At 36.2% G+C, this 27,112-nt stretch overlaps 1 protein-coding gene across 3 annotated transcripts in view; it reads left to right on the forward strand.

Moving 5' to 3' along the window:
• Positions 1 to 1,396: 1,396 nt before the first annotated feature.
• LOC139973180 (rho GTPase-activating protein 29-like) overlaps positions 1,397 to 27,112 on the forward strand; it is an 80,698-nt gene continuing 54,982 nt past the window's right edge. Inside the window, exons 1-3 of one of the 3 annotated variants that reach the window (XM_071979692.1) lie at positions 1,397 to 1,637; positions 9,683 to 10,025; positions 15,194 to 15,333. In XM_071979692.1, coding sequence (XP_071835793.1) covers positions 15,283 to 15,333 — 51 coding nt within the window. In that variant the 5' untranslated portion in view covers positions 1,397 to 1,637; positions 9,683 to 10,025; positions 15,194 to 15,282. Of the gene's footprint in view, positions 1,638 to 9,682; positions 10,026 to 15,193; positions 15,334 to 18,222; positions 18,919 to 27,112 lie in introns of those variants that run through there. The other 2 variants (XM_071979684.1, XM_071979675.1) reach the window with 2 other exon arrangements.

Consider the following 27,112-nt stretch of genomic DNA (forward strand, 5'->3'; position numbering starts at 1 on the left):
ATTCATCAAATTTGACAAATAGGCCTGAATCATTTTGTAATTTTGTAAATTTAAATTGATAGCTACAGAGGTTCTGACACTGAGACGGTTATTTTGAATCGATATTAGTTTTAATGGTTGTTTTTTATTATTTTAAATTTACCTTGACTACAGTTATCGCAGTAAAATGCCAAACTAATTTAATATCATGATTTACATCATCATCCAAAATCTCGAGGTTCTAATGTTCTTAATTCCGATAAAACCTTTCAAAAGACATGTTGATCATTTCAACATTTCATGGCATTATACCGCCAACTTTGTAAAAATCTCAACAACTCAACAAAATAACTACATAATCAAATTTCGAGATTCTTAGTACTGGCTTTGTATTTGAAGATGTAAATATGTAACATACAAGGACTGCAAATTCCAACCACCTTACTAAAATCGGTCGGATACTAAAATGATTTCGACATAACATCTGATAACTGGCAACGTGAAGACGTGACTAAGTTGACGCATGGACGATTAGCTGATGTTTGAAATCCAAACTAGATTGTTTTTTAAGGCATACAACATATCAACATTATTTTTTTTGTGCCTAAAACGTCCTTTTAATGTTATCGATATTGTCCATATACCAGTATGTACAGAAAAATATTGAAAAGAGGGCATTCTTCTCTTACAGTAACCTAGAGTTCCTTTATAGAAAAGGAACTTTACAGTAACCCCTTCCACTAAATTTCAAAGTTTACAAATTTACAACAGTAAGAACCTAAATATTTAGACTAAACATGATTTTCTTTGAAAAAGAAATGATGTAGCGCCACCAACATGTTTCGGGCTGAGATTGGCTGTGCATGTACCGGTAAACAGTTATACGTTAAAAAGGTCACCCAAGTATCCGTCTTTACCTCGTTGGATAAAAATTTGCAAAGCGACTAACAAAAAGAAAGCGACTGAACAAGTCTGTTAATATGGTTATCATCATGCCACAAAATATGGCAGGAAAACAGATCATAACCTTACAGTCATTTCATTTACCCAAAAATACGCAACGATCCAGTGTCAACAATAAACAGGATTAGTAGACCTTCCAAAACATACGGTATCCTTAGCAAAACATAATCCAAGATATATTACGTTTTCTAATTCACATATATTTATTAGGTATCGCCACCAAATAAAAGCAATGGTACTTGGAATCTTGAGTTCACTTGTTCGAATGCCATTCCAGCCAAAACAAATTCTTGTTTTCAAATAAAGGAACCTTCATTTACATGCATCATCCCCACTTACTCGGTAGAAACCCATGTTCCTCTGTATTATATACTCGAGAATTTAACGACCTATTACGAAAACCTTGTCTCAATACTTCGAGGCTACCGTAGTTTAATCGGTACAGGTATGTATTTTGGTATGTTAAGCCTACTTCGAGCCACACCGGCTTCTCGATGTCTTTTTAACTCATGGACAATCTATTGTAAGATTTTACGTATCTTTGGTTACATAGCAAGCCTAACGTTAGGCTACTAAATTACTGTTCAAGGAAAACTTTTCGCGAAAATATTCAATATTTGTGGAATACTTGCTGCAGGTTTGCATATGCCGCTCATAACGAGGTTGTAAATTTCTCCAGAGACACTTCTTTAGTGGTACGTATCTTTCATTATGTTACGCTTCAAAAACTTTCGGGGTTGAACTTGAATGTATTGATTCGTAGGCATAAGTAACTTAGGCTACTGTCGCCTAGGCTAGGCCTAACTTAGTGCATGTATATCGACTATTTTTCAAGACCAATGTTAGCTTACTTTTAGGCCAAAATGGAAATGCACACAAATTGAAATGTGGCATAGCCATCACCAAGTGCAAATAGCAGTATTTGCGCAAGAATTATTGTTGTAACGTTAAGTAGGACAGTTGCAGTCATATGTAACACATTGATGTACAGTTTACTTGACACTGACAGTCTTGAGATCAATTTTATGAGAACTTTTTACGGTAGAATACGGTTGTGTACACTAACTTCACATGACCTTTACCTTCGGGTAGGCTTCTGTGTTAGTGAAGAAGTTGCTATTGAAGTCACAATCATAAGTTTAAGGTAATATTGTGCGTAAATGGGAATTTTTAAAAACTTTGTTTATTTTCTGTCAAAACAAGATGGTCCCTATTGTTCATAACATTAGTACCAATTTCAAGAATACATGATTTAGCTGTAGGTATGTTATCCACTTTAACATTAGCTAGCTGCTGTCTTTGTTACTCAAGATATTTTCCAACACAATTGTGGGAGAAACTTTTTCTCAGTCCAAAGTTTTCTCCTGGGGTGACTACACTGGTGGCTCCATCAAGACTTGAATTCTTTTATTGCGTGTATACTGTGTGTATCGAATGGGTAGTGTGTGTGTATGAGATGATGTAGCGGGCTCCGTGGACTTACACGGTAGGGGGGGGGGTATTCTATAGTTAGCGAGGTATTCTCTAGTTGTACCCAATTTTGATCCACACAGCCTCAACAGAAAACCAAAATTTTCACACTGAAAGCATCTAGCACCAAGTCAGTATATTCTGTGACATTTTCACACATTATTTTAGCATTAGTTACCTGAATTGAACTAGAAAATTTAAGAACCCTTGCGAGAGGTAATGGAAATTTTCCTTGCTTTGAGTGTGTTGACACAAGACTTTTTACAAGTATAAAAATCTATCATGTTCTGGCTGAATCTGATCAGAAGTGAAAGTGAAATCTCATTACTTGGAAAGATGTAGTCACAGATCCTCATTGCCCTTGATCCTTCAAACTAAAGATCATTTGTTCCCTTAAGTAGCATTGTAAAATTCTATACCATCCTAATACTATCATTGCATCAATTGGAAACAATGTTGTAAGTGTATGGCAAATCAAGTAACAATTTATGCCTGCTGTCCTGTGTGCTCATATTGTACAAGTATACATTCGAGTTAGTCTTAACAGCCTCCTTCATAACTCATTAGCTTTACATACCCTAAATAGTCCTATTTGATTTTTTTTCCAAACAAATGAATAAACTGGCCTTTTTGAATTTAAACTACAAAAATGCTTAAAAAATGGAGGGGCTCTTAGCAGTTGATCCCCGTCTAGTCGAACAGTATAAAGCAAATGAAGCTTTAATGGGGTACTTCTATTGTCAAACATCCTTTTTTGCTTAGATTGTAGTCCAAGGTTCTGAAACTCCTGAACTAACTGTTCTAACATTCAAACTTTTGAAGGCTAGTTTACTTTCTAGATTTAGTTTTTCCAAGTAGAATTGAATTTATGGAACAATAATTAACACTTAAATTCCATTATCTAAAATGAGCAGTGCTTCATGCATAAAACATGGTCAAACTTTACACAAGATTAAACATGCATACTTCCAGTTGTTTGAGATTGAATTAAAAATTGGGAAAAGTTACCCAGCCTCAAAATTGCTAAATGTATCTGCAAACTTCAAAACAGATTATACCTTGACTAAAGAGTTGTAAATCATAATAGGTTCTTTGACTTGCCCATTTGGCATAGGCGTAGGAGGCGGGGGGGGGGGGGGCTGCAGCCCCCCCAAACAAATTTTTGTGAAAATTTGGGCAATGTGCTGAGAATTTTTCGGGCACTTACTGAAAGAAAAATAATTTGAAATGTGTTTTTCAATGGTTAAACTGATATTATTTTTATCATGGTTATAGTAACGACTTCCCTATTAATTATAACCAATATGGAAGGGTTATAACATGGCAAATGATTGCATGTTATCTGCATGCGATGTAATAACAGATGCATGCCTATGTTATATGCACATTAAGATGTTGAACGTGCAGAGCGCGCAAAAAATTTTGGTTATATTTTCAAGCTGGTCGTTACAGCCCCCCAAATCAAATTGGGCTCCTACGCCTATGCCATTTGGGGATGTCCCATTCACAATTAAGAGCTAGACAAGCAACAACTTGAGTTAATAAAGCAACTACTTTCGTTTTGCAAGTAAGTGAACCCTTGCATGTCAAGGGGCTAAAACATTCTACTGTGAGATCATACACTGTACAGTAGAGTGCAGTTAATGTTAACAATCTAAAACATTCTTCATAGAACTTTATTAATTTAAGATGTTAATTTTGCTTGTTACAGCATACATGTAAGGTGTTAAGGTTCAGTGTAGAATGAAGAATGTATGACACAGTCAGTTTGCGATAGTAAGAGTATTAATGTTCTTTTCAAGGTTCAACCAGATTTTGTCAGAAATAGAAAGAAGTATACTTGTAAAGTTCAGTAGTCAAACTCCTCGAAGCAAGGAAAAATCTCCCTCACTTAGCACATGCATTATAGTATAATTATGCTAAATGAGTCGAATAATCCATAAAAGTGCCTCAAAATATAAAAACATTTCACTGCACATGGCAATTTTGGCCGTTTCTGTGAAGGATTTGTACAGTAGATAAGATAAGATAAGATAAACTTTATTAAACCCCACAAAGGGTAATTGAATGCTCGTATAAAACAAGTATATATAACATCTAAAAAAAAGATTAAATTTACTGTCATATATTTATGCATTAAAGCTATCCACAACAGTGCCTAATAATATAACAACGTTTTCTTGTTTCACTGTGTCAGTTTTGGCCATTTCTGTGAAGGTTTGTAGATTAAAATTACTGTCTAATAATTGTGCATTAAAGTTTACTGTCATATAAATATGCTAAACAGGTGGAGTAATTCACAACAGTGCCTCAATGTATAGAAACGTTTTCTTGTTTCACTGTGTCAATTTTGGCCGTTTCTGTGAAGGTCTTGTGGATTAAAATTACTGTCTAATAATTGTGCATTAAAGTTTACTGTCATATAAATATGCTAAACAGGTGGAATAATCCACAACAGTGCCTAGAAATATTAAAACGTTTTCTTGTTTCACTGTGTCAATTTTGGCTGTTTCTGTGAAGGTCTCAAGTGTGGATTAAAATTGTGATTGAAAAAGTGGACCTTACAAGTGGACTCATGAACATGGCAAGGAAAGTGACTATCAGTGCAACTGCAACACAAGGGAACTTAGGGGATAAATGACGTCACAGTACACCACCATACTACATTGAAATGTAACCTTACAGGTACATAGATTTGTATCTAGTGATTTGTGCCACATGCGCACCTATATAGCAATATACTCTGCGATCACAGTAGATCTGAATAAATTATTTACCATATCTGAATAAATTATTTACCGTTCTGTCAAAGTATGTAAATCTTGATTTGAACGAACCTTATAAGATACAGGGTATTGATTTGTCTGTTCTCATATCATTCTTTATTGACTGATAATCTATTGAAGATAAACAGTTCGTTGTGTTGCGGTAATCTATTGAAGATAAACAGTCGTTGTGTGGTGGTTTCAAGGATCTTTTGTTATGTTTTGGATGAGGGTTTACACTACAATAAAAGACTGTTTAACTCTGTTACACTACAGTACTTAACAAAGTACAGTGTCTCAGCTTGGAATGTTTTTAGCTCTGAACTAAAACATCAACAGAACACAGCTCAGTGGAAATGAAATGGTATGTATAACACAGTGTTTGTGTTGGTTTGCAGAAAGCATTCTTTCCTGGAACTACTGTAGGCGTCAATAGAGCTGGTTGTTCAAGATTAGCCGAGACCGTAAACTTAATTGCGTATCTCTCTGAAATGGATAGTTTGGACATTTTAATGTCAGATCAAACTATTAAGAAGGAGCGTTTCTAAGTTACAATTGGTCTGTAGAATATGTACGTGCATTAAAAGTCAATTTTGAAAGAATACATTTATCAGTTTGATTGATAATGATCGCTTTTTTCAAATCATCTTAGTAGAGCCTCGAAGTATGATTGCTAGAGTTGAGTCGTTCAGTAATGATGCGCTTTCACTTTTACGTGATTTGTGGTTGTCATGTCTCACTTGAAGGCATTAAGCAAGCTCTTTCTTCGTCAGCGAAACCTAGCACTGAATTATGTTTCCACTTAATTGTGTCCTCAAAAGAGATGTCAAAGTGAGAAAAAGCCGATTTACACTCGATAGCCTTTTAGAAGAACTACATCGCTTCTCTGAAAGGGTTCAGGCCGAGATTTTAGAATGAATTAAATTTGATTGAGATGAAACGGTGAGACAATGAACTCATCAAAGGTACAACCTAATTACAAGCTTTCTGTTGGAATTAAATATCTTCGATGCTTTTTGAAAGCATGTATAAGTACTTCACAGCCAGTTTCCCAGGAAATCAACCTGTTCACCTAATTGATGAAAGAGCTGATAATGTCTACACGGGGAATAATTGAATGTTCTAATTTTGCGTAGCTGTTTTGAAGGCCCTCAACTTTGTTCCATATGTTATACTATGGTTCCTCTGTACAAACACTAATCTACAATCTTTGCACAAGTTTGTACAGCAATTTGCGAGGCGATGCAGGATAGATTATTCCCTGCTGTGGTCTTTCGTGTTTGTTGCTAATTTGCAGCAATTCTTGATAAATAATACTTGAGTCTTGAGATACTCTCGTCAAGCTATCTTGGTGCAAAGTTACTAATTCATTAGCACTTACATGGTTTGAAGAAATTTGCAGGAATTCCAGGCAAATCTACTGTATTTGTCCAGATATTTTTGTAAAAGTAATTGTGACCAATTTTTACAGAATTCCAATGTTTGCGACATTTGCGATGATGGAGTGTAAGGAATGTTCAAATTCAGCACAAAAGCCCAAATATAGTATACAGACTACCATTTACAGAACCAAATAAAGTTTGCAGTAATAAATAGACAACTTTGGACACGTTGACTCCAAATGTTCAATTGAGGAAGACTGCCCCTCATTGTTTTATTTTTGTTGTTGCTAGGCAGCTTTCCCCCGTCGTATCAAGTGACATCGAGTTGGTTTTCCTAGTATAGCGGATAACTACCAGCAACTTCACCCAAACTTGTTTCATAATTAACAAGCAAGTACCAAGAGTCAATGATAATATTCCATTTCATGACATCATCAACCGAAAAAAAAAAACATTGGCCCGTCAAAAGGAGTGAACAAATATGAAATAAATAAATAAATGAGGTACATGAACTCACAAAGGTAGGTTGCTTATAGTTTGGCTTGAGAAATTAAAATTAATGTGACCTGTGTCTACCAGTGAAGTGGAAAAAGTGGAAAATGGACGTTCATTACTGTACTTGTTGAAACACTAAAACCAATTGGAGGTGCCTGATGCCAAACCTGGTTATTGTGAAGGGATTTACTTTTCACAAGTGGTATGGAATACTGGCGAGATAAAAATACCTCCATTATTTAATTTGTCTACATGTATGTAATATTTTAGAGCTCTGTATAATTATGTGATTGAATATTGGTAAAATCTGGCAACACAACGTACAGTAAAGTACAGTATGACCTTTTAAAGACAGACCTGTCACATGGAAAACATATACCGTATATGACTTAAGTAGTAATTAACAGTAATTAATTAAAAGTTGGATGTAAGATTTGAATATGAAACAGCAATGTGTGGGACACAGATTTTGTATGGTACTCTTAAAGGTCATTTAATTTCAGCCTTTAAAACAATGGCAACTCAAATATTAAAGCTGCAGTCGGATGCAATTCACATTCGTTATGTACAGTAAGTCTTCAAGTGTGCAAGTACGATTGCTGTGTAACAATTAACAGTCAAACCTTTGGAATCTTGTGCATTGTACTGTTAAATTTTCATATAGTAAGTATAGGAAGGAATCATTAAACCATTTGGCTTTCTGGCTTTAAATATTTCCTGTTATATAAGATTTAACATATATACTGTAAGACAGTAACTTGCTGGTTAAATGTTAAACATTTTACTTTGCTCCTCGCTTACCTGTCTCCCCACAACCTTAGAAGTCTTGTTCTACTGTGCCTAGAATGAACTGGTCACCTTTTAACCTCTGTGCGCCCTCTATGAACGACCCCTCCAGTCGATGCCCTTCCTTCTCATTCTACCACTCAAGAGTGCCTTCGTTTTTCTTTTTTTTTGGGTTGATTTAATAGTATTCGACTTAATTTAATCGGAATGGTTCCTTGGGATCTTTGTTTGCCGTTTACTGGGAACAGGAATACTATTACTATTCATGTACAGTATAACCTGATAATCGCACACTACTCATTCTACTGTATCTAATGTACAGCAGGTCTCATAGTTAGATTGATTGGATATCCAAGGAATAATTTAGTATTTACATTTTCTGTAGCATTTCCAAAGGCTCCAAACTTTTTCTCTCATTGAATGCTATTCTGCTATAGTTTGTGTGTGAAACTGCTCAATATCTTTACACTTGGGTATATATGCAACTTGACCATGATTATGTATAGCATTTTGAGATGTATTGTGATAAGTGCTGAATAAATTATTCCCTGTAGGTACAGTATACCATTAAGTTACTACTTATAAGCTTGCTCTGAGTCCGAGTGTTTAATACTATAGCAATTCACCATACAGATCCCTAGCATGGAGAGTGTAAGTGGTAATCGTAAATATTGAATTATAATTTCACACAAAAGAGAGAGAGAGAAAGGAAGACCAGAATGGACAAATTTTAATTCACACAAATTATCAAAGTGTACAGTATAAAGCATGTACACACTTGTCAAATGTTATCATTTAATTGTGGCATTAAAGAGTTTTGTGAAGATAACTTGAACAAACAACGTTTTTTTTTTGTATGGCATCTGTGTGTATATGTTTTCATTACGGCATTGTAATTGGTATAGGTGTCACGTTGTTTGTTCAAAATGGCAGTGTAAACTATTTGAGCATTATAAAATTGGCAATGTTTGCACGGTCTGATAGTAGTTAGCTTTGAAAAGTGCAATTTTATTCAACAATCGTAAAGTGATCGCGACTTCATAATATTACCACAGTATATTGCAACATGCTCAATGCTTTTTGTAAAAATCCACTCATATTAATATTTTTACATAAAGTAGTTAATGACATAGGCTACAACAATTCTGCCAAAGTGTTGCTAAGTGTCTTTGGGCATGGAAATCCTAGGTGGTGCATAAATCTACCCATTATACAGTAGTCTTTCATGACGTAACATTCCTTTGGTGTTAAAATGTTTCATCCTGGACCAGGGTTGGAAACCTTGCCAAGCAACTGCAGCAGGGTCGGTGTAAAATTCATGGTCCTTGCGGTGGAATTGAAAATAATGATAAAATAAAAGTATTTGTAAAAAATTAGGATACTTTAAGATAGGAACATAGGAAAAAATATCATATAAACTGTGTTCAAATAATTGGAAAAATTTGAATTGTCAGATTTTTCTTTTACATTGCAAGGTACACCTGTGTATCAGCAGTGCTCTGTTAATTGTTCATTGCAAGGTACAGTACACCTGTGTATCAGCAGTGCTCTGTTAATTGTCTGCTTTGCATAAAACAGTGGGAAATCGTCCATACAGCTACCAAACATGTTCGTAGCAAATTCAGCAAGGTGGTCCAAGGTCCCTGTCTTGGCATATGATCTCAATCTGATCCGAAACAAAGGACAAGGTTTTTGTAACACAGATGAAAATATGCACAATGTACTCACATCAAACACAGACAACTTGTGAGTCGACATACAAATTATGTAAAATGGTTGTGGAATATACTCACTAAAAGTTCACATGAAATGATGAGTAAAATTGTTGTGATTTGTTTGCAGAATTGACCTCTCTGGAACAACGCTGGTGTAACTCACTGCACGAACAGACTTCAGTGCAGGCTGCCTCCAATCCGAAGGAATTATCCAGCAGACCCTGACAAAGTTTTTCACATTACATGAGAATAGAGGAGGAGCAGCATTCATCGTCAATAAGAGGCTGCGAGGAGCATGTAGGACGACACCGCATGAATATATTCTGTCGCCATGATAACACTTCTCTGTAGATAGGAGAACTCCTCGGGAGAAGATGTCGACTGTCGGGAAATTATTTTCAGGTTCCAAGAGACAGAAGAGTCAGAAGAGTGAAGATGCGGGAATAGAGGGACAGGAGATGCCATCAGCGGTGAGTGACTGGGGAAGCAACACTAGTACTTAGAGAATTAAGTGCATGCTAAACATCCACCAGCTGAAAGAGTAGCATAGATACAGGGCAAATGGCTGCAGTTTTTGTTTTATGTTCTTTTGGTTGTGCCTCGGACAACCAGGCCTTAATTTTCGCTTGCAAGAAAAGCCAATTTGGATATCGGAAAAAAATTGTTGCAAAATAACAAGGAATGACCAATATCATGAACACTGTAGTCCGAGAGATGTGTACAGTAGGTTTGGTGAACAGACACCAGCAGCTTTGGGCCAGTAAAAATCCACTTTTGATCTATCATAGGCCTGCCACTGTTTTTGTGTTATTTTCAGTATCTCCAACGTGACGGAGGGGGATACAGATTGTATCATTGTACCTACAGCCGACAGGTCTGTATTTCGGGTCTTATAGTTACTATTTCAATCTACTAAAATCTACTAAAATAACTCTTTTCAATAGACAACAGCTGGAAGACCATTCAAATTTGTCCTGCTATAGACTGAATGAATACAATCAAATTTGTGGTTCAACTGTCAGGTCTTATTCACTTCATTCACAGTTTTTATTGAGACATGTGTCCAAAAAAACTCATCCAAATTATCCTAGATTATGAAAAAAAAAAATTGGCTCAACCTCAGCAGAATTAGTCAGGGGAAGATATCAATCTGATACCATGAATGAAGATGAAGAGTTATTTTTACTTGGCAGAGTCTGCTAAATAGGTTAAAGGTTAAAGTGAGATGGCCTGTGACATTTATATCTGATGTCAACCCTCCCTTTTGTGAGTATGATTGTAAGGGGTTCTAAGACGGTTCCTATCTAGTTCCTACCATAGATGGACCTATTGTAGTACAGTAAGTGTACTTTAAAGTTCTCATACTTAAATTTAATGTTCTCCGCCCTCTCACCTGTCTCCCCATTCTACTTTATATGATCGCACTTTCCCCATCCGCCTGTTGTACCGAGCTGGTCATAATGGTTCAGCGAGTCTGTATACGTCGGTATGTTTCAGTACATCCTGTACAGGGCTGAAACAAACTTGCAACACTGGAAGGCACACTGACAGACAATATCTAACAACAACAACAACAACAACAACAACTAGCTTTAACACAACAACAACAACAACGACAACAAATAGTGTCATTTAATTGATACTGTACTAGACAACTGCAATAATTTCTAAAGAGAAGTCAACTCACTGTCTGAAGTGGAAACTGGTTGACCAGAGCACAGAGAAGAATGGATTTATAATGAAACAAGCTGAGTTAAACTGAGGCTGAAAGAAAAGCAAAGGATTATAATCAGAACAAGGGGGAGGTTAAGGAGTGGAAGAGGGCTAAACAAGGGATTAAAGGAAAAGTTGAAGTTGTTGAAGAAGAAAGAGATCTAAAGAAACATTATAAAGCTTTCACTCCTTTATTTAGACGCTTATTTACAGGACTATTCACAAGTTTTTCTATTTCTGTGCACAGCATAGATAATGTGTTTGCTAAGAATTTTTGCTTTGCTTTGACTCTCATTGAAATTTATTTAAACAAACCAGTGAAACCATACTATAGGCTCAGACAGAAGGTATCTTTTGACGTGATGTCATTGACACCTACTTCTCATTGTCGTTGTGCAAACTGACTTTTCTCGACGAGAAACTGACAACAATTTGTTATGTAGTTAAAAGTTCTTTTAAAGGAGAAATCAGTCATCACCTTAGTTTTAAGTTATGTGTGTTCCACAGTTTAGAGGAAGCTGGTACACAATGTTATGACTCTAGAGGCTTACACGTTCATTGCTGTCAAAGTTTCTGTTAACCTGATGTCCTTACACCTTCGATTGGTTCATTTAATTCATCCCTCTCTTACCGTTCCTCACCGCACTGACATTTCACCTGTTATTTAATAAATTGGTAGCATTTCAGTACCGTATTTATCTTTTTGATCCATTCTGGCCACCACTAACATCCTCTTTGTAGCTGGAATACATATTCTGCCAGTTGTCTTACCCTTCTTCACACATCAGTTTTACATAAACTTGTATTGTTGCTAAGTTGTAAATATTTAAAAGGGCCAGAAGATTATGGAGTTTCTGCAAATCGTATCCCAAGCAGAAATACTAGTACCCTGTGCTTCCCCTCACCCTCCCCTTGCCCCTCCCCTTGCCCCTCCCCTTGCCCCTCCCCTCCCCCCTTCCCCCTCCCAGGGTACCAGTGTTATTAAACCATGTTATGAACTTTTAAAATTTTCAGCTACCTTAAACTAGAATCCAACTCAACTATCATCATACAATTGAGTTATTCATTTATGCATTAATAATATTTACAACACTTTCAAGCAGCATTGAAAACTCCTTTCTGTTTTGAGAGATTGTCAAACAACTTCTTTGATTCCTATAAAGTACAATATATGTACTATGTATATCATGTAAATTTTTGCCACTGTTTTTATGTTAACTAGAGAGAGAGATATGTTGATATTACTGCATTGTACAGTATGTGTATGGCTACTGAGCCAGATACATGTATGTGGATTGTATATACTTACATACTGTACAGTGCCAGATACAACATTTTCTCCCTCGCGTTCAGATGTTTCCTGACTTCTATTTGGTTAAACTTGGAAATTTGCATCAATAAATGACTTCAACATTTTGGGTGTAACGGACAAATTCTGCAATCTACTGACTCATAGATAGCTTCACATTATGTATTGCCTGGCATTAAACTGCTAGTAAAGAGCAATTGTCACTATTAGACAAGTGCTGGTAGCCACTAAAACATTTCAGTACATTCAGTAAACATTACGACTATAAAACAGGGAGAGAATCTTCTCTTAGAGATAAATGTAACGATCATGATGAATCCTTATATATCAGATTGTTTATAGGTTCTACAGGTTGATTCTAGTAGTTGGATAGAGACTGTAAAATACTGTAAAAAGCTCTGGTAACAAACACAAAACTACTGTGAGGGTGAACGGGGGGGGGGGGCAGTTAGATGTGGGTTATTTAAGGAGCTGTATGTATAGCATTCACATTGCTGTAGTATTGAGCCTAGATACACACAGTACTGTATACAGTTTTAAGTAAACACTGAGCATTGAAACATATGTATTGCAAGCATTTTAAAATAGTAACTTAAATGCAGTGAGTTGGGCTTGATACGTAGTACCTCATAAATTTATGTGCAGCAGCGAAAAATTTAGTGTTCATTAGGTATTGTTATTTAACTGACAGAAGATAAATGTAAATTTTTTTTCTGATACTGTAGGAATTACAGACATTGCAAAGAAAGAGGTAGTGCAGACCCCCCTCTCCCCCCCCCCCAAAAAAAGAGCAGTGGTGATTATTGGGAAGGAAACTTGCTACTTGTTCATCTGGCAATCCTGTCTTTTATTTAACATTAATTGTCCGTACAGTACTGACTAGATGAGAAGACCTGTTTTATCATTACCTACAGTGCATTAGTTCAGTGGAAATTTACATACCGTAGTATAGCTGAATGATTTTTAGATCCTTCACAGGTACATACAGTACATGTAATTTTAACAAAAAATAAATTTGTCCTATTGGCAAATAAACATGCTCGTTAAATTGTAAACTTTTTCAGCAAGCCAGACACATTTCTAAACAGTACTTACAGTGCTGTAGAGTTTAATTGGTAAGAATGTAAGATACATACATGTGTGTCTACAAAGGGTTGATTAAGTTGCAGTACATCCCGGTTGCACTGTTGGCATTGCACTTTTCATATTTTCATCATTTTTCGATTTAAAGATGGAAAAAAAAAAGAAGAGGAATATTTTAATCCTTGACTCTGAGGCAACTTATGTTCACTGCATAACATCTTCTCGCTTCAAGCTGCCATTCGGATTGTTACCAAAGTGGTTTACACATACAGTATCTCCCACCTGAGTTTATAATTCATCGAATGCAATAGTACAAATTACTCATATCATATCATGACATGACATTTTATCTTGTGTTTTTTTTTCCTTTCCTGAGATTCGTACCATCCGGAATAGGTTTCTGGAATCTAATATGTTTCCTTAAGAAAATATATGCATGATCTATGACACTTGGAAGTCTTTCCATTTTAGTGGAAACTAATTCCCCACATACTATCCGATTGGGCAACATCCTGAAGGATATGATAGCTTTTCTTGTAAATAAAGCAGCAAGCAGTGGGCGACATGTTCATTCTTCATTCAACCTTGGAGTCAGGACTTGTCACCGCCTCTTTTTTTTGTGTTCTAAATTACAACAAGCGTGCCCTAAACGCTGTTTACATGTTCTCTCCACTGGAGTCGATGTTACCTAACACCGAGAAACGAGTCGGGTTTCCTTCAATTCTACCATCAACTACCTATCAGGTATAGTAGGTGCTTGTTGAATGGTCAGGACCATAGCAAAGTTGTTTAAACATTCCAGAAAATCAATTCAGCCTAAAAAGAGATAGCGGTTATTCTAACTCTGACAATAGTGTTAAGCGTTGGGGGTAGTTCTTTACTATCTGTCATTCCTCTTTTCGATAGCAGCGCGCATTAACGGCGTATAAGATTTGGGGACATCTTACCAAAGATTTTTTTTCTAGAAGATACGCTGAAGAACATGGCAGGATTTGATATGGACTAGTTTTGTCTGCTTTGTGTCGTAGTGCTATACCTCAGAAGCCGACTCTAAATTCTCTGAATTCTAATGGATTTAATATTTAGCTTCAAAGTTTAATGAATTTTACTCAACAATAATGTGCTATAAGTATATACAGAATTGTACCCGATGAAGTAATTTATGCGTGATGTGGACCGCAGAATGAAACAAAGGATATATCTGCATGTTCATCATATTACTTGTCAATCGGAAGTAAATGTCGTTCACTCTTCAACTTGGAGGTTACTCATGAAACATTGAATGTTTTCAACAGCAAGGTTTTTTTTTTTTGAGTTTGAGGAAAGTACTTTCGTATTAATATCTGTTTCTTGTTTCATAACCTAGATTTTTTAAGAGATTCTTTTGCAGTAGACTTTCAATAGCTAGAGCGGTGTATACATAAATTGTTGGCGATTGTATTATTATGCTGCTACTAGATGAATTCTGGTACATTTGGCTACTACGTTGGCCATCTTTAATATGGTAAATGTACATTATAATTACTACTACAGTATTTGAACAGAGGATCCATCCATACATGAAATATCGGAGGAAATACTTGGAATAACTTGGATTTTTCTAAACGGATAACAGCTAAGCCATGCAGAAGCATTGTAGAGGTGCAATTAAAGTGAAGGAGGCATACGAGTCGGTAAGTTATTGATGAATAAATATATAAAAAGCAATATTCAAGAATGTGATTTGCTCCTGTGTTTTGATCTTTGTGTCACTGCGACGGTCAGTGAAGTACTGTAGTATATATATATACATATAGTATATGTATATATATGCAAGTTTTTGCTGTACAAAATTTGGCAAACTGCTGTCAAGCAAAGGTGTGTAGCATGCAGACTTTGTACACAGGAACCATTCATAGTATTTTCTAGACAAGACTTCAAACTGCTGTGTGCTCTGTGGTCTTCAGTACTGCTATGTCACAAAATTTGAACACTAAATTATTCCCTTGAGTTAACCTTCACCCCCCCCCCCCCCACCCTCATCCTTCACATATAATATGGGCTACAGTACTGTGATCTGTGGGCTGTGATGCCCTCAATATCCTGTCCTACCTACAGTAGGCGCATGGCTTACTCTGGACAATGTTTGAAAGGGAGTTTCACATACAAGTGAGATTTAAATATATAAAGAAACAGATTTGTTTCCTCTGAAACACTTTACAAATGGATTGTAAGTGATCAACAAATTATACATTGATTTTACTTGTTAAGTTGATATCGATGAGCCTCTATGCCTGGATTATCTATAACAGTCTAACAGAGCTAACCGGAGCCCAATTCCCAGAACCATATGTGTGTTTCGTCTATTGTCGATTCTTGATGATGTGTATGGGTAGAAGGTGGTCTGTATCGCTCTCAGAATAGTTAATAGTAGGCATGTGCTAAAATATTACAAGTCATTAGGCTAGGTAGATGGGAAGGTGCAATAGTTAAGATGAGACAGGTATCGTCACTTGTAAATATCCAAACCAGGGAGTTTGGGGATGTACTCGTTTAATACCTTTTTTAAGTTAGTAGGTAAGGGAGAGGTAAGTACATAAGGAGACTAAAGACAGGTTAGTATCGTCACTTGTAAATATCCAAACCAGGGAGTTTGGGGATGTACTCGTTTAATGCCTTATTTAAGTTAGTAGGTAAGGGAGAGGTAAGTACATAAGGAGACTAAAGACAGGTTAGTATCGTCACTTGTAAATATCCAAACCAGGGAGTTTGGGGATGTACTCGTTTAATGCCTTATTTAAGTTAGTAGGTAAGGGAGAGGTAAGTAGATAAGGAGACTAAAGACAGGTTAGTATCGTCACTTGTAAATATCCAAACCAGGGAGTTTGGGATGTACTCGTTTAATGCCTTATTTAAGTTAGTAGGTAAGGGAGAGGTAAGTACATAAGGAGACTAAAGACAGGTTAGTATCGTCACTTGTAAATATCCAAACCAGGGAGTTTGGGGATGTACTCGTTTAATGCCTTATTTAAGTTAGTAGGTAAGGGAGAGGTAAGTACATAAGGAGACTAAAGACAGGTTAGTATCGTCACTTGTAAATATCCAAACCAGGGAGTTTGGGGATGTACTCGTTTAATGCCTTATTTAAGTTAGTAGGTAAGGGAGAGGTAAGTACATAAGGAGACTAAAGACAGGTTAGTATCGTCACTTGTAAATATCCAAACCAGGGAGTTTGGGATGTACTCGTTTAATGCCTTATTTAAGTTAGTAGGTAAGGGAGAGGTAAGTACATAAGGAGACTAAAGACAGGTTAGTATCGTCACTTGTAAATATCCAAACCAGGGAGTTTGGGCATGTACTCGTTTAATGCCTTTTTTAAGTTAGTAGGTAAGGGAGAGGTAAGTACATAAGGAGACTAAAGACAGGTTAGTATCGTCACTTGTAAATATCCAAACCAGGGAGTTTGGGGATGTACTCGTTAAATGCCTTTTTTAAGTTAGTAGGTAAGGGAGAGGTAAGTACATAAGGAGACTAAAGACAGGTTAGTATCGTCACTTGTAAATATCCAAACCAGGGAGTTTGGGGATGTACTCGTTTAATGCCTTATTTAAGTTAGTAGGTAAGGGAGAGGTAAGTACATAAGGAGACTAAAGACAGGTTAGTATCGTCACTTGTAAATATCCAAACCAGGGAGTTTGGGGATGTACTCGTTTAATGCCTTTTTTAAGTTAGTAGGTAAGGGAGAGGTAAGTACTGTGCAAGTTTTACAAAAAAAATTGATGAGGCAGCTGCTATAGTAAATGGTATTGTATAGTTCTACCATTGTACTGCACATTTTTACACAACCACACCACCCCCCCCCCCCCCCTCCGGCTTATAGTGTACAAGTTAGCTTTATGGAACATGCCATATGTACATACAGTACACAGAGTTCAATATTAACAGTGTGAATAAACTTGTAGAACTACTTACATAAGTATGTTGTAGTTCATACATTGTAATAAAACCACTAGGGGTAATTAATGAACATTAACCAGTTAATGCAGAGATCTATATGATCATGAGGTTAAAAATAATGTCTCCTGGACAAGGGGCCACTTTGTTTGAAATTTAAGTAGTCCTACTGTTAAGTTCACAAGATCTATGAGCCAGTAAACTAGAGTGTTATCAGGGGCCATTTTTATGCAACATTTTATATACTCCTTTTAATTGGCAGAACTGTATACAATGATGCAGCATTCAAACTGATCACATCCATGAGTTTGATGAGGAGGAATGGCTAGGAGAGGCAATTCCAATTTTATTTTTTACCAAATGTATTCTTAAATTATTTTTTGGTAAGGATGCACAGAAAGGGTGGAGCCTGCAGGTATCATCTTTCCTCCTTGCACATGATGAAACTTTAAACCAAACTTAAATCGCAATCGTTTACCCACAATTCATAGAGCTATGTACAGTAGAATGAGTTCCAGTTTAATTGTAAATCCTTGCCTGCTAATGTTAATATGCAGACTATTTGTTATAATATAGAGTTTACACTGAGCGAGCTACCAGCAGATAATTTACAGTTGAATGACAAGAAACACTGACATGTTGAAGAGCTTAGGGAGTATCTTGACTTGATGTGAAGTTAAGGTTCTTTGATTGCACATAGATCCAACAGTTTATATACAAGCTTTTGTCTTCTTAGGCTGTATTTATTATATGGTACTTGTTGCCAAAAGTTGAAAGACAATAATCACTCAATGGAGCGTGTGAGGTGACATTTTCAATGACAGTTGTTTTCGTTTTTTCATTAATTTGTTGGATCGTGGATGTACCGTACAGTACAGCTTTTAAGACAATATTGTTGTACATTATTTGTCATACTGTAGGTAGCGATATTATACTGTATATGTATGGAATAGTTACTGTTGTACAGTACCGGAGGGATGTAATGTGTGTAAATGCTTGCTCTACTTGGACCGTTCTGTGGAATTGTGTTCAATGTAAATGTAATGTTTGTACACTATTGATCTATGCAGTCTATGCAGTGTACTCCTTGTGTCACTTGGATCTACTCTGTTCAACAGCACATTGTAATGTACGGCTCCTCTCTGCACTGTACTCCTTGCAGTAATCGTATAATTTTGGATCTTATGTTGTGAGCGATATTTACTCTGCTTTATTGGAATGTTCAGGTTCCATTAATTCTTGTCTTGGGCAAAATTTTGTAGTATTTTTGCTGCTATAGCATCCATGGATTCATCTTGGACGCATTTGTGGGTTTATTTCCATTCGTGAGTAAATTGTGGATCATGCTGATTAAAGTAGAGTCACAGAGTCTGTAGTACATTCATAAACTCCAATTTCTCACACTCATTCATGGGTTGCAAGGTTTTAATTTTTTTTTAAAGGTCGTTCCCTAGGAGGATTATACTGCTCTGAGTCTGAGCAACACTTTCTTTTTGACAAGCAATGCAGTCTTTCTGATTATAATTTACTTAAAAGATACAGTCCTTGAATTTCTTGTAAGGCTCCTACTGTACTGTAATGCTATTTCATGTAACTCACCAAGTACAAACAAAAGTGTGAAGAAAGAAATTGTGCACTGTACTATACCGTACAGTATTGTGATCTGCTGTAGCTGTAAGGGTGCTCAGTACTACACTATTAAGATACTGTACCTAGCTGTATGCAACCATGCATTTAGTGTTTTTATGTTGTAAAGGCCTTTGATGTTGATGAATAATTTCATTTCTTATCAAATATATTGAAAACACTGAGGTGTTCTGTGTACAAACACAGCTGGCTCAAAACCTTTGGGGTTTTGTCAACAAAGTTACACTACATCAGTGTACAATATCTAGTGGGCACTTAAATAAATCTGAATCCCTGCAGTTACATCAATATATATTCTGATATACTGGATCGTCCATGATAAAATTCTCTTCCGTTTTGAGCTGTACATTAACTGTAGCATCCTGATTTCTTATTTTATACTGAACAGCTTCAATTTACTTTTGGTAAAGTTGGACTTCAGTTTACCTGCCGTTAAAAAGCCTTACTTAGTCTATTATTGGAGGACCTGTAGTATATATGCTATCCCCTATATATGAACCTACCACCGCCATATTGAAAGTAAAGTTTAAATTATGCAATCAAGTAAATAAACATCCTTGAGTCAACAATCAATTTCCAATTAGCCTCTGAAGAAGATGCTGCTAGGATCAAAACATCAGGCCTTCTAAGTGTGACATATTTACCCTCTGAATAAGATCCTGCTTGGATCGAAGCATCAAGCCCTGTAAGTTTTACATATTTACCCTATGAAGAAAATACTGATGGGATCAAATCATCAGGCCCTCAAAGTTTTACATATTTATATTCTGAAGAAGATCCTGCTAGGATCGAAACATTAGGCCCTCGCAGTTTTACGAATTTACCCTCTGAAGAAGATTTGCTAAACATTTCTGTTCTCTCTTAAACAGTAATATAAGTTAGATGCTATACTTGACTGGCCTAGTTATATAGATTTCTAGACACCTATATAAGTAAACAGCCTCTCACTTTATTGTTTTTTTTTGCTGAGAAGATTAAACTTGAATTCCCAAGGGGCTATTAGTGAAATGGATTACGGTCTCTGGTTTGGAGTGCCTCTAGTAAGTGTGTCAGTTACTTCTTAAATTGATTTTATCACCCATCTGCTTTGAGGTTCCATCAGACTTGTAAATAATCACATGTGTTTTGTCTATAAGCCAATTGACAGAGTAACACCAGAGACTTAACACTGACTGAAATGAGGTACATTATCATTATACTGTGTTTGTCTATTTTGTGTCAAAAATCAATGGTGTCTCCTTCCGAGAATTTAGTTGGGTAAAAAGTAATTATCTTCTGCATTCATTTTGTGAATTCCATTAACTTGCAATCATCAAACTCTTCTCTGCCATTCTTTCATTCGCTTGATTGCTCGCTCGCTCGTTTGCGTCATGTGCAACCGATCGGGCCCTTAATTGGCCCGCTCCCTTTGTGTCGGGTCCATCTCTCATTGTGATCCTAATCCGAGGGTTCCATGGCCCGTCAATATTTGGCATCGATGTAATGCATATATATGGGATGTATACTACGGCATGCATGGTGTAACTAATTGTGCTGGCATTGTAGTGTTCAGGGGTGTAGTCATCTGAATTTGATCTGGAGGATTTGAAAATATTAACAAGTAATAGTACAGTGTAGTACGAAGAAACAGGCAAACTTAATCCAGTTGGAATGTTCTGGTTTGATGGTTTTTTACTCTTTGGAATACCGTTTAATTTTGTGATCAGGATATCCATAAAATTTCAAATTCGGAGATACCAAATACCCTGAGGCCTGAGTGGCACAGGACTTCTTTTAAGTTGTTGAACTTTTGCATTCAGTGTTTTATAATTGCAAAATGTGGTTCTCTCAAAGTCTGTTTTGAAAACAGTCACAGGTGCATATATAATTGTCAATATTTTTCTGCACACAGTGATTAATTCTTCCTCTCATCGAGGGAGAGATACAAGACAGGGTTGAGGGGGGGGGCTGGGGATTGGGGGCTGGTGGTGATCATACCATCTGCGTGGTCTTTTGTCACTGCAGTAGCTACAGATCCAGCTGATGTGTACTAATTTACTGTAGACTTCATCTACAAAGTTCTGTACTAGTATTCATAGATATTAGCTTCTTGAGTTAATTTTGAATTATTGTTGATTTAAATAGTTACATTCTCCCATAACAATGGGGTCATTTCAAACACTGTAGCATGTAAACGTTGAAAAGTTTGTAATTTTACAATCTACTTTCAAATATGTTCAATGCTATCATAAAAAGTAGCGGGTGGGTCCAGCTGGGTCCACCTAGTGGCCAGGAACAGATCTAGTACAATTTCAGACACAAAACATTAAAGCAGCTTTTGGAGTTGATATTGATGATATTATATCAGTTAAACTGAGTTCATTTGCTGGACTGACCAACTTTTGTTTCAAATAATGGAGTGAAAATATCCCAAACTATGAAATTTGCATTTCATGTTAATTTAATTGTGTTTACTGTGCCAGGTGAGCTCTGTGAATAGTATCCAGACGACAGTATGCCGAGGATTGATTTCTCGTTAAAACCTTGAATCAGTGAAGAAATCGGGGCAAGTATCCTCAGCGTGATCAATTACAAAACTTATTTCGAATAAAACTTGCAAGGTTTTGGAAAAATGGCGAGGTTAAAAAGCTGCTATATGAAAGCAGGTTTGGTCAAATTAACACTGCTTCCAAACATACTGTATGACTATTTCCTAATAGAAAAGTGTAATTAACCCATTGAACTGACACATATTCTAAGTTGTAGATATTGTCACGATTGGAATGTAATATCATAGAGCGTATGGTATGTCACTAATGAATTTGATTAAATCATCAACATTTGCCAGCCAGACACTTTCCATAGAAGTAAGTACGTATATTAATACACGTAAATACATGTGAAAGCAAATTTCCAAATTTCATAATTATTAGGGTTCTCTTGCTTCAGTGTTTGAAAACTAAATAGATTAATGAATGTCTTTGTTAGGGGTGCTTGCTATTGGACTAGCATCAAAATATCAATTTCAACTCAAAAAGCTGTTTTAAAGGAACTGCTGGGGGTTCAAATTATGGCTTGGAGTTTGAGCCATAAGCATTAGATTCCAAACTTTGGAAACAAGTACTGTAGTGGTTGTGTACATGGAAACTTAATTAATACCTAAGGTCTACTAATTAGGCTAATGAATTGTAATTTTTTTTTTTTCGAAGTAGAATTTTGCAAAGACTCTACTAACTGTACAATTAATTATGAAATGAGAATCCTAGTACAGTATATATACTAAGCAGTTGACATTGCCTGAAGCATGCCATAATTCCAATTGTACAACAACAGAATTAAATTGCACAGTGGATATATAATATGGCTTTAGCTGTAGTCTTGTGTTTAGGGTACAGTGTTTGTTGGAAAAGAATCCAGCTGCTTGGTATATACAGTAGAGAATTACAGAACCATTTATTGTTGCCATGCAGAAGTCTTCTAGAGTCCTGACATACCATTCTTTGTGAATCATTGAAGTGAGAATGGAGGTGTTTTGTTTCGTCAAAGTTAGCATACAAGCTGAAAAGAACTGATTTTTATCTCAAAAACCTGAATTGTACCTCTAATGGTGGACCATGGGTTACAATATAGTGTCCAGAAAGGGTGTGCTATGTACATATACACTCTGAGTGTAATCATAGTCATATGGTACCGTAGCATACGCCCATTAGCGGCCCTATTGACTTACAAACTATATCACAAAAGTAATGGGGTCTCTAAGTCTAGATAGAGGTTCTCACTAGCTAAATGCTACCCATCACCGGATAGCTGACAAGTTGGCCTTTCATGGCACCATCGATTTTCGGTATCATGATCATGTAGATTTTTTGCTATCCGAGCCTGAAGTATTCGTCACTTGTAAACAAACCTCTCCACTCAGTAGTAAACAATTTTCGGTACGCTGCACCTGGGAGGCCTAAAGGGGTCTAAAATTGCCTCAATTGACCCAATTTTTGCACCATGTGTACTTCCATTCATGCTTTTCAACATGCAAACCACAAGAAGCCAGATCCTGTTTGATAATAGGTCAAAACAGATGTTCTCCTATTGCATTTTAGCACTTTTCCTGAGTTAGGAGAACATTCGGGCGGAGACTCTAATAGGAGTATCCCACCATATAGGGTACATTGTAATTTATATTTATCAGTAATCTGGAGTTGAAAGGACACACAAGGCCCCCCTCCCCCCCCCCCTCGCATTGGTAAAACATGGTCTGTGTCAGCGAATAATTTATCTGGTATCGCTAGCAAAATGGGTAAACTGGTACACGAGTGCAAAGATTTACATAGTAGGTTTTAACAATGTAGGAACCTAAGTAGTATCTTATAATCTCAGACAAACATTACAGCCTTCAAAACTGCTATGTACACACTATTTGAACAGTGAATTAAGTGCCCTGTGTGTCTGTGGTCTTAGTCCATCAGGAGATATCACAGACTTAGGGGGTCCTTCAAACATAAGGCTACTGTAGATTGATCAAGTCTAAATGACCTTGAGTTACATGTACTGCACTTTTCTTATGGATCTAATCTAATATCAACTTGTTATTAGTATGATGTAATGATGACAGTGGTTTTCAGGGTCAACACTGTTTAACAGTTTACATGGTCTTGGAAATATGACAAGAAAAACAGAGAAATCTATGTTATACAATTAGCCATATCATGTACACACAGTTTCCCCCAAATGTACATGATGAAATGTCATATACCATATCGATGCTGTATGTGTTTAGCATTGTAAAATCAAACTCCAAGGCCAACTTTAATAATATTTATTAAAAGTTGGGTATCTCCTAGTGTTTAAGTTTTAAATACGTATTCAGTCAGGCTGGAACAACTCATGCAAAAGAATTTTTTTGTCCCTTCAAGTTATACTGTGTTGTTTCAGAACTGTCATTGTTTGCAGCCTTTAAAACACTGGCTTAATTTGAAGTAATTTCATTTAATCTGATATTAAATGTTGTTTTCATCTGGGTACCATTCGTTGCCCGTGTACTGACAGATTCTGATGAACTCGCAGCAAAATGTGGCTTTTTAAACTGGGGCAACAGTTATTTTTACATTCAAGACTTTTCATGCCAGAAGAATAAAAAGAAATCTCTAATCCAAATATTTGCGACCCTGTAGCCTAGCAGTGCCCCTGAGGAGATGCAGATTCCCATAGTGTTGATCATGCTTTACTACACAGGAAAGTACCAATTGTTTGGTATTTACTATTTTCAACGATTTATTTGGAGACTTCGCTGTATCACTCTGTCCAACGTGTTTTGCTTTCCAAGACAGTTTGGTTCTACTGTATGTACAGTACAAGGCTGTTATGACCTGATGGTTGGAATAACCGAAGTGTGGGAGTAGGTAAACACATGATCTATAAGTACCCTTCATAAAAACATGAATGTTTTTCTCAGAGTGTTCGTGTACGGATGGAACATGTACGACAGTACTTACAGGCAGTTCTCATAAAGTGTTACCTGGGAATGTATGGAAATTGACACTGAGAAGTTTTGTATTTGAGCCTATAAATCGTTATGGACAACTTGACAAGTGAAATCCTATCGGACTAAGGGATTTGGAATAACATAGATTTACTCCGCAGATTGCCCAAGGACTTTTTCGTCTCTTTCCTGGTCGGTTATTAATACATTCAGTTTTTATTCATTTCCTCAAAACAAGTAATTTGTGTGCGCGTGTGTGTTTACAAATTTGTCTGCCTTTATCAATGGCTTAGGCTGTAACTTTTTCATACCCAATTCAGCTGTAAAAGTATTTGTTTTTAAAGTTAACTATATTTAACCAAGAAGAAACTAAGAAAAATTAAAAAGAAAGCATAAAACCTTTCCCCACGATCTGTGATAATATCCTGAACCTTGTCAAAATGTCATTAAGTTTGAGGTAACTGACTGCAGATTCAACACCTTGGAGCTCACTAAATATAAACTTGTCTCCTCTCAGGAAGTTACTAGATCTATAGGTTGTCAAATTGCTATCCCTGATTTGTTTCTTCTGACCTACAGTACATTGCTCTAAGTTATTTAATTATTAACCAATTAAAATTTTTGATATGAATTACAGTCTGATAATCTGAGGACTGTATGTATCTAGGCTATGGTAGGGTAGGTGGGTTGAAGTTACAATACGTAATTGCCAGCAAGTTACTTCCAAACTGATAAAAATTTAAGAAGTCAATAACACTTGGGTTGATATGACAGTTCATGTAAATGGGCCAGTTATGTACAACATAGATCATGTGGGAATCGACCTCCAGTATTTATATGCAATATGCACATACAGTACTTTATCCCTTGTGTTAAGTATCAATGTAATTCAAAATAAGGGCTCATAGTTAATTGATTTAAATAATTTCAACAAGTATTGTCAAAACCTTTTTTTTGTTTCCACATTTACCTGTCTCCTTACAACCTCAGCACTCTAGTTCAGATGTACTGTACTGTATATAAACTGTATTCCGTACCTAGAGCAGAACTGGTAGTCTTTGTAATACTGTGTAGTATGGATTGTATTTAAACCATTTATATGGAATATCACATAAGTTCTTTCAGTACAAGTTACGATGAGCTGTTTCAGACGGTTACCGCTTATCAGTACTTGACATGTCATTATGTCCCCCATACAACAAGTGTACCAGATACTCACCCATAATACTGTCACAAATAAACACACATGTATGTCTGTGATTGAATAATGTTTCAATTCATGGTATAAATGTTAAAAATGAAATAGTGGATTATTTTAAGGATGAATATCTGTGCACAGACTTAATACAGACAGTTTGGATAGCGTTTCTCGTTTTGAACAACATTGATATATACACAGTGATGGGTAGTCGTGTACTGATTTTACCTATATGATCGCTATATAAAATATTGATGACATAACTGTGCAAAAAACTATGCAAATATGATTCAGTTCAGCGAGCAATGTAATATGTTGAGTGGTCTACCATGAACTCTGTTGACTAACAGTACACATATGTTTACATTGCATTTTTGTCATATAATTATCAAATGGTGTATCACCAGCTGCATTGGTCTGTCATAACTGAGCCTTTTATGAATTAACAGCAGACAGGTGGTTGCTGGTTTAATCAAGAGAAACTACTTGCATTGTAACTGACTGAACACAAAAATTGCCAAATTTCATAGAAAAACGATACATAATTCAACGTTTCATTTCAATTTGAAAACATTGTTTTTGTGGCTTAATTGTCTCTCATTGTCTTCAAAACTGTAATTAGCATGCAAGCACTATTTTAAACCAGTTGTTGAAGAGATTTTCAGTTTCGTTTTAAATGCGGTTCTGGAAAAAGTTGAACTGGTTCGCACAATCAACTTGAACCTAGGATGCATACAGTTCCTCTTTGTACAGCAAATTTTAATGGGAAATTAAAGAATTTTCAATATTGCCTATACATGTAAATATCACTTTTGAGTATCTGATACTACTGTACATTACATAGATAGTGTTGCGGAGTATTCTGTGACAACCAGCAAGAACATTCAATTGACATTTTCATTCATGTCAATTATAATTTGTGAATTGACGTTGAACAGTTATTTTCTAATGTTATGGCTCCAGTGTTTGCTGATCTTGTGGATCTGTGGAAATAACGTTTTTCAAAAGTGTCAACCAATGAGAGGGGATCACTGCATGTGCTATGGACTTTAATGCTACAATCACTGCTCTACTACAGTACAGTATATATATAATAAGCTGACTGCCTAAACACAGTATTGTGCATATATTTGTGTATTTAGCAAACTGTGTAAACTTATGCTCTTTTGTACCAGGTTTTTGTAATGTGTAGGACAAGAATTTTTGGATCCCACGTTCA

Source organism: Apostichopus japonicus, chromosome 2, assembly GCF_037975245.1.
Source record: "Apostichopus japonicus isolate 1M-3 chromosome 2, ASM3797524v1, whole genome shotgun sequence".
Lineage (NCBI taxonomy): Eukaryota > Metazoa > Echinodermata > Holothuroidea > Aspidochirotida > Stichopodidae > Apostichopus > Apostichopus japonicus.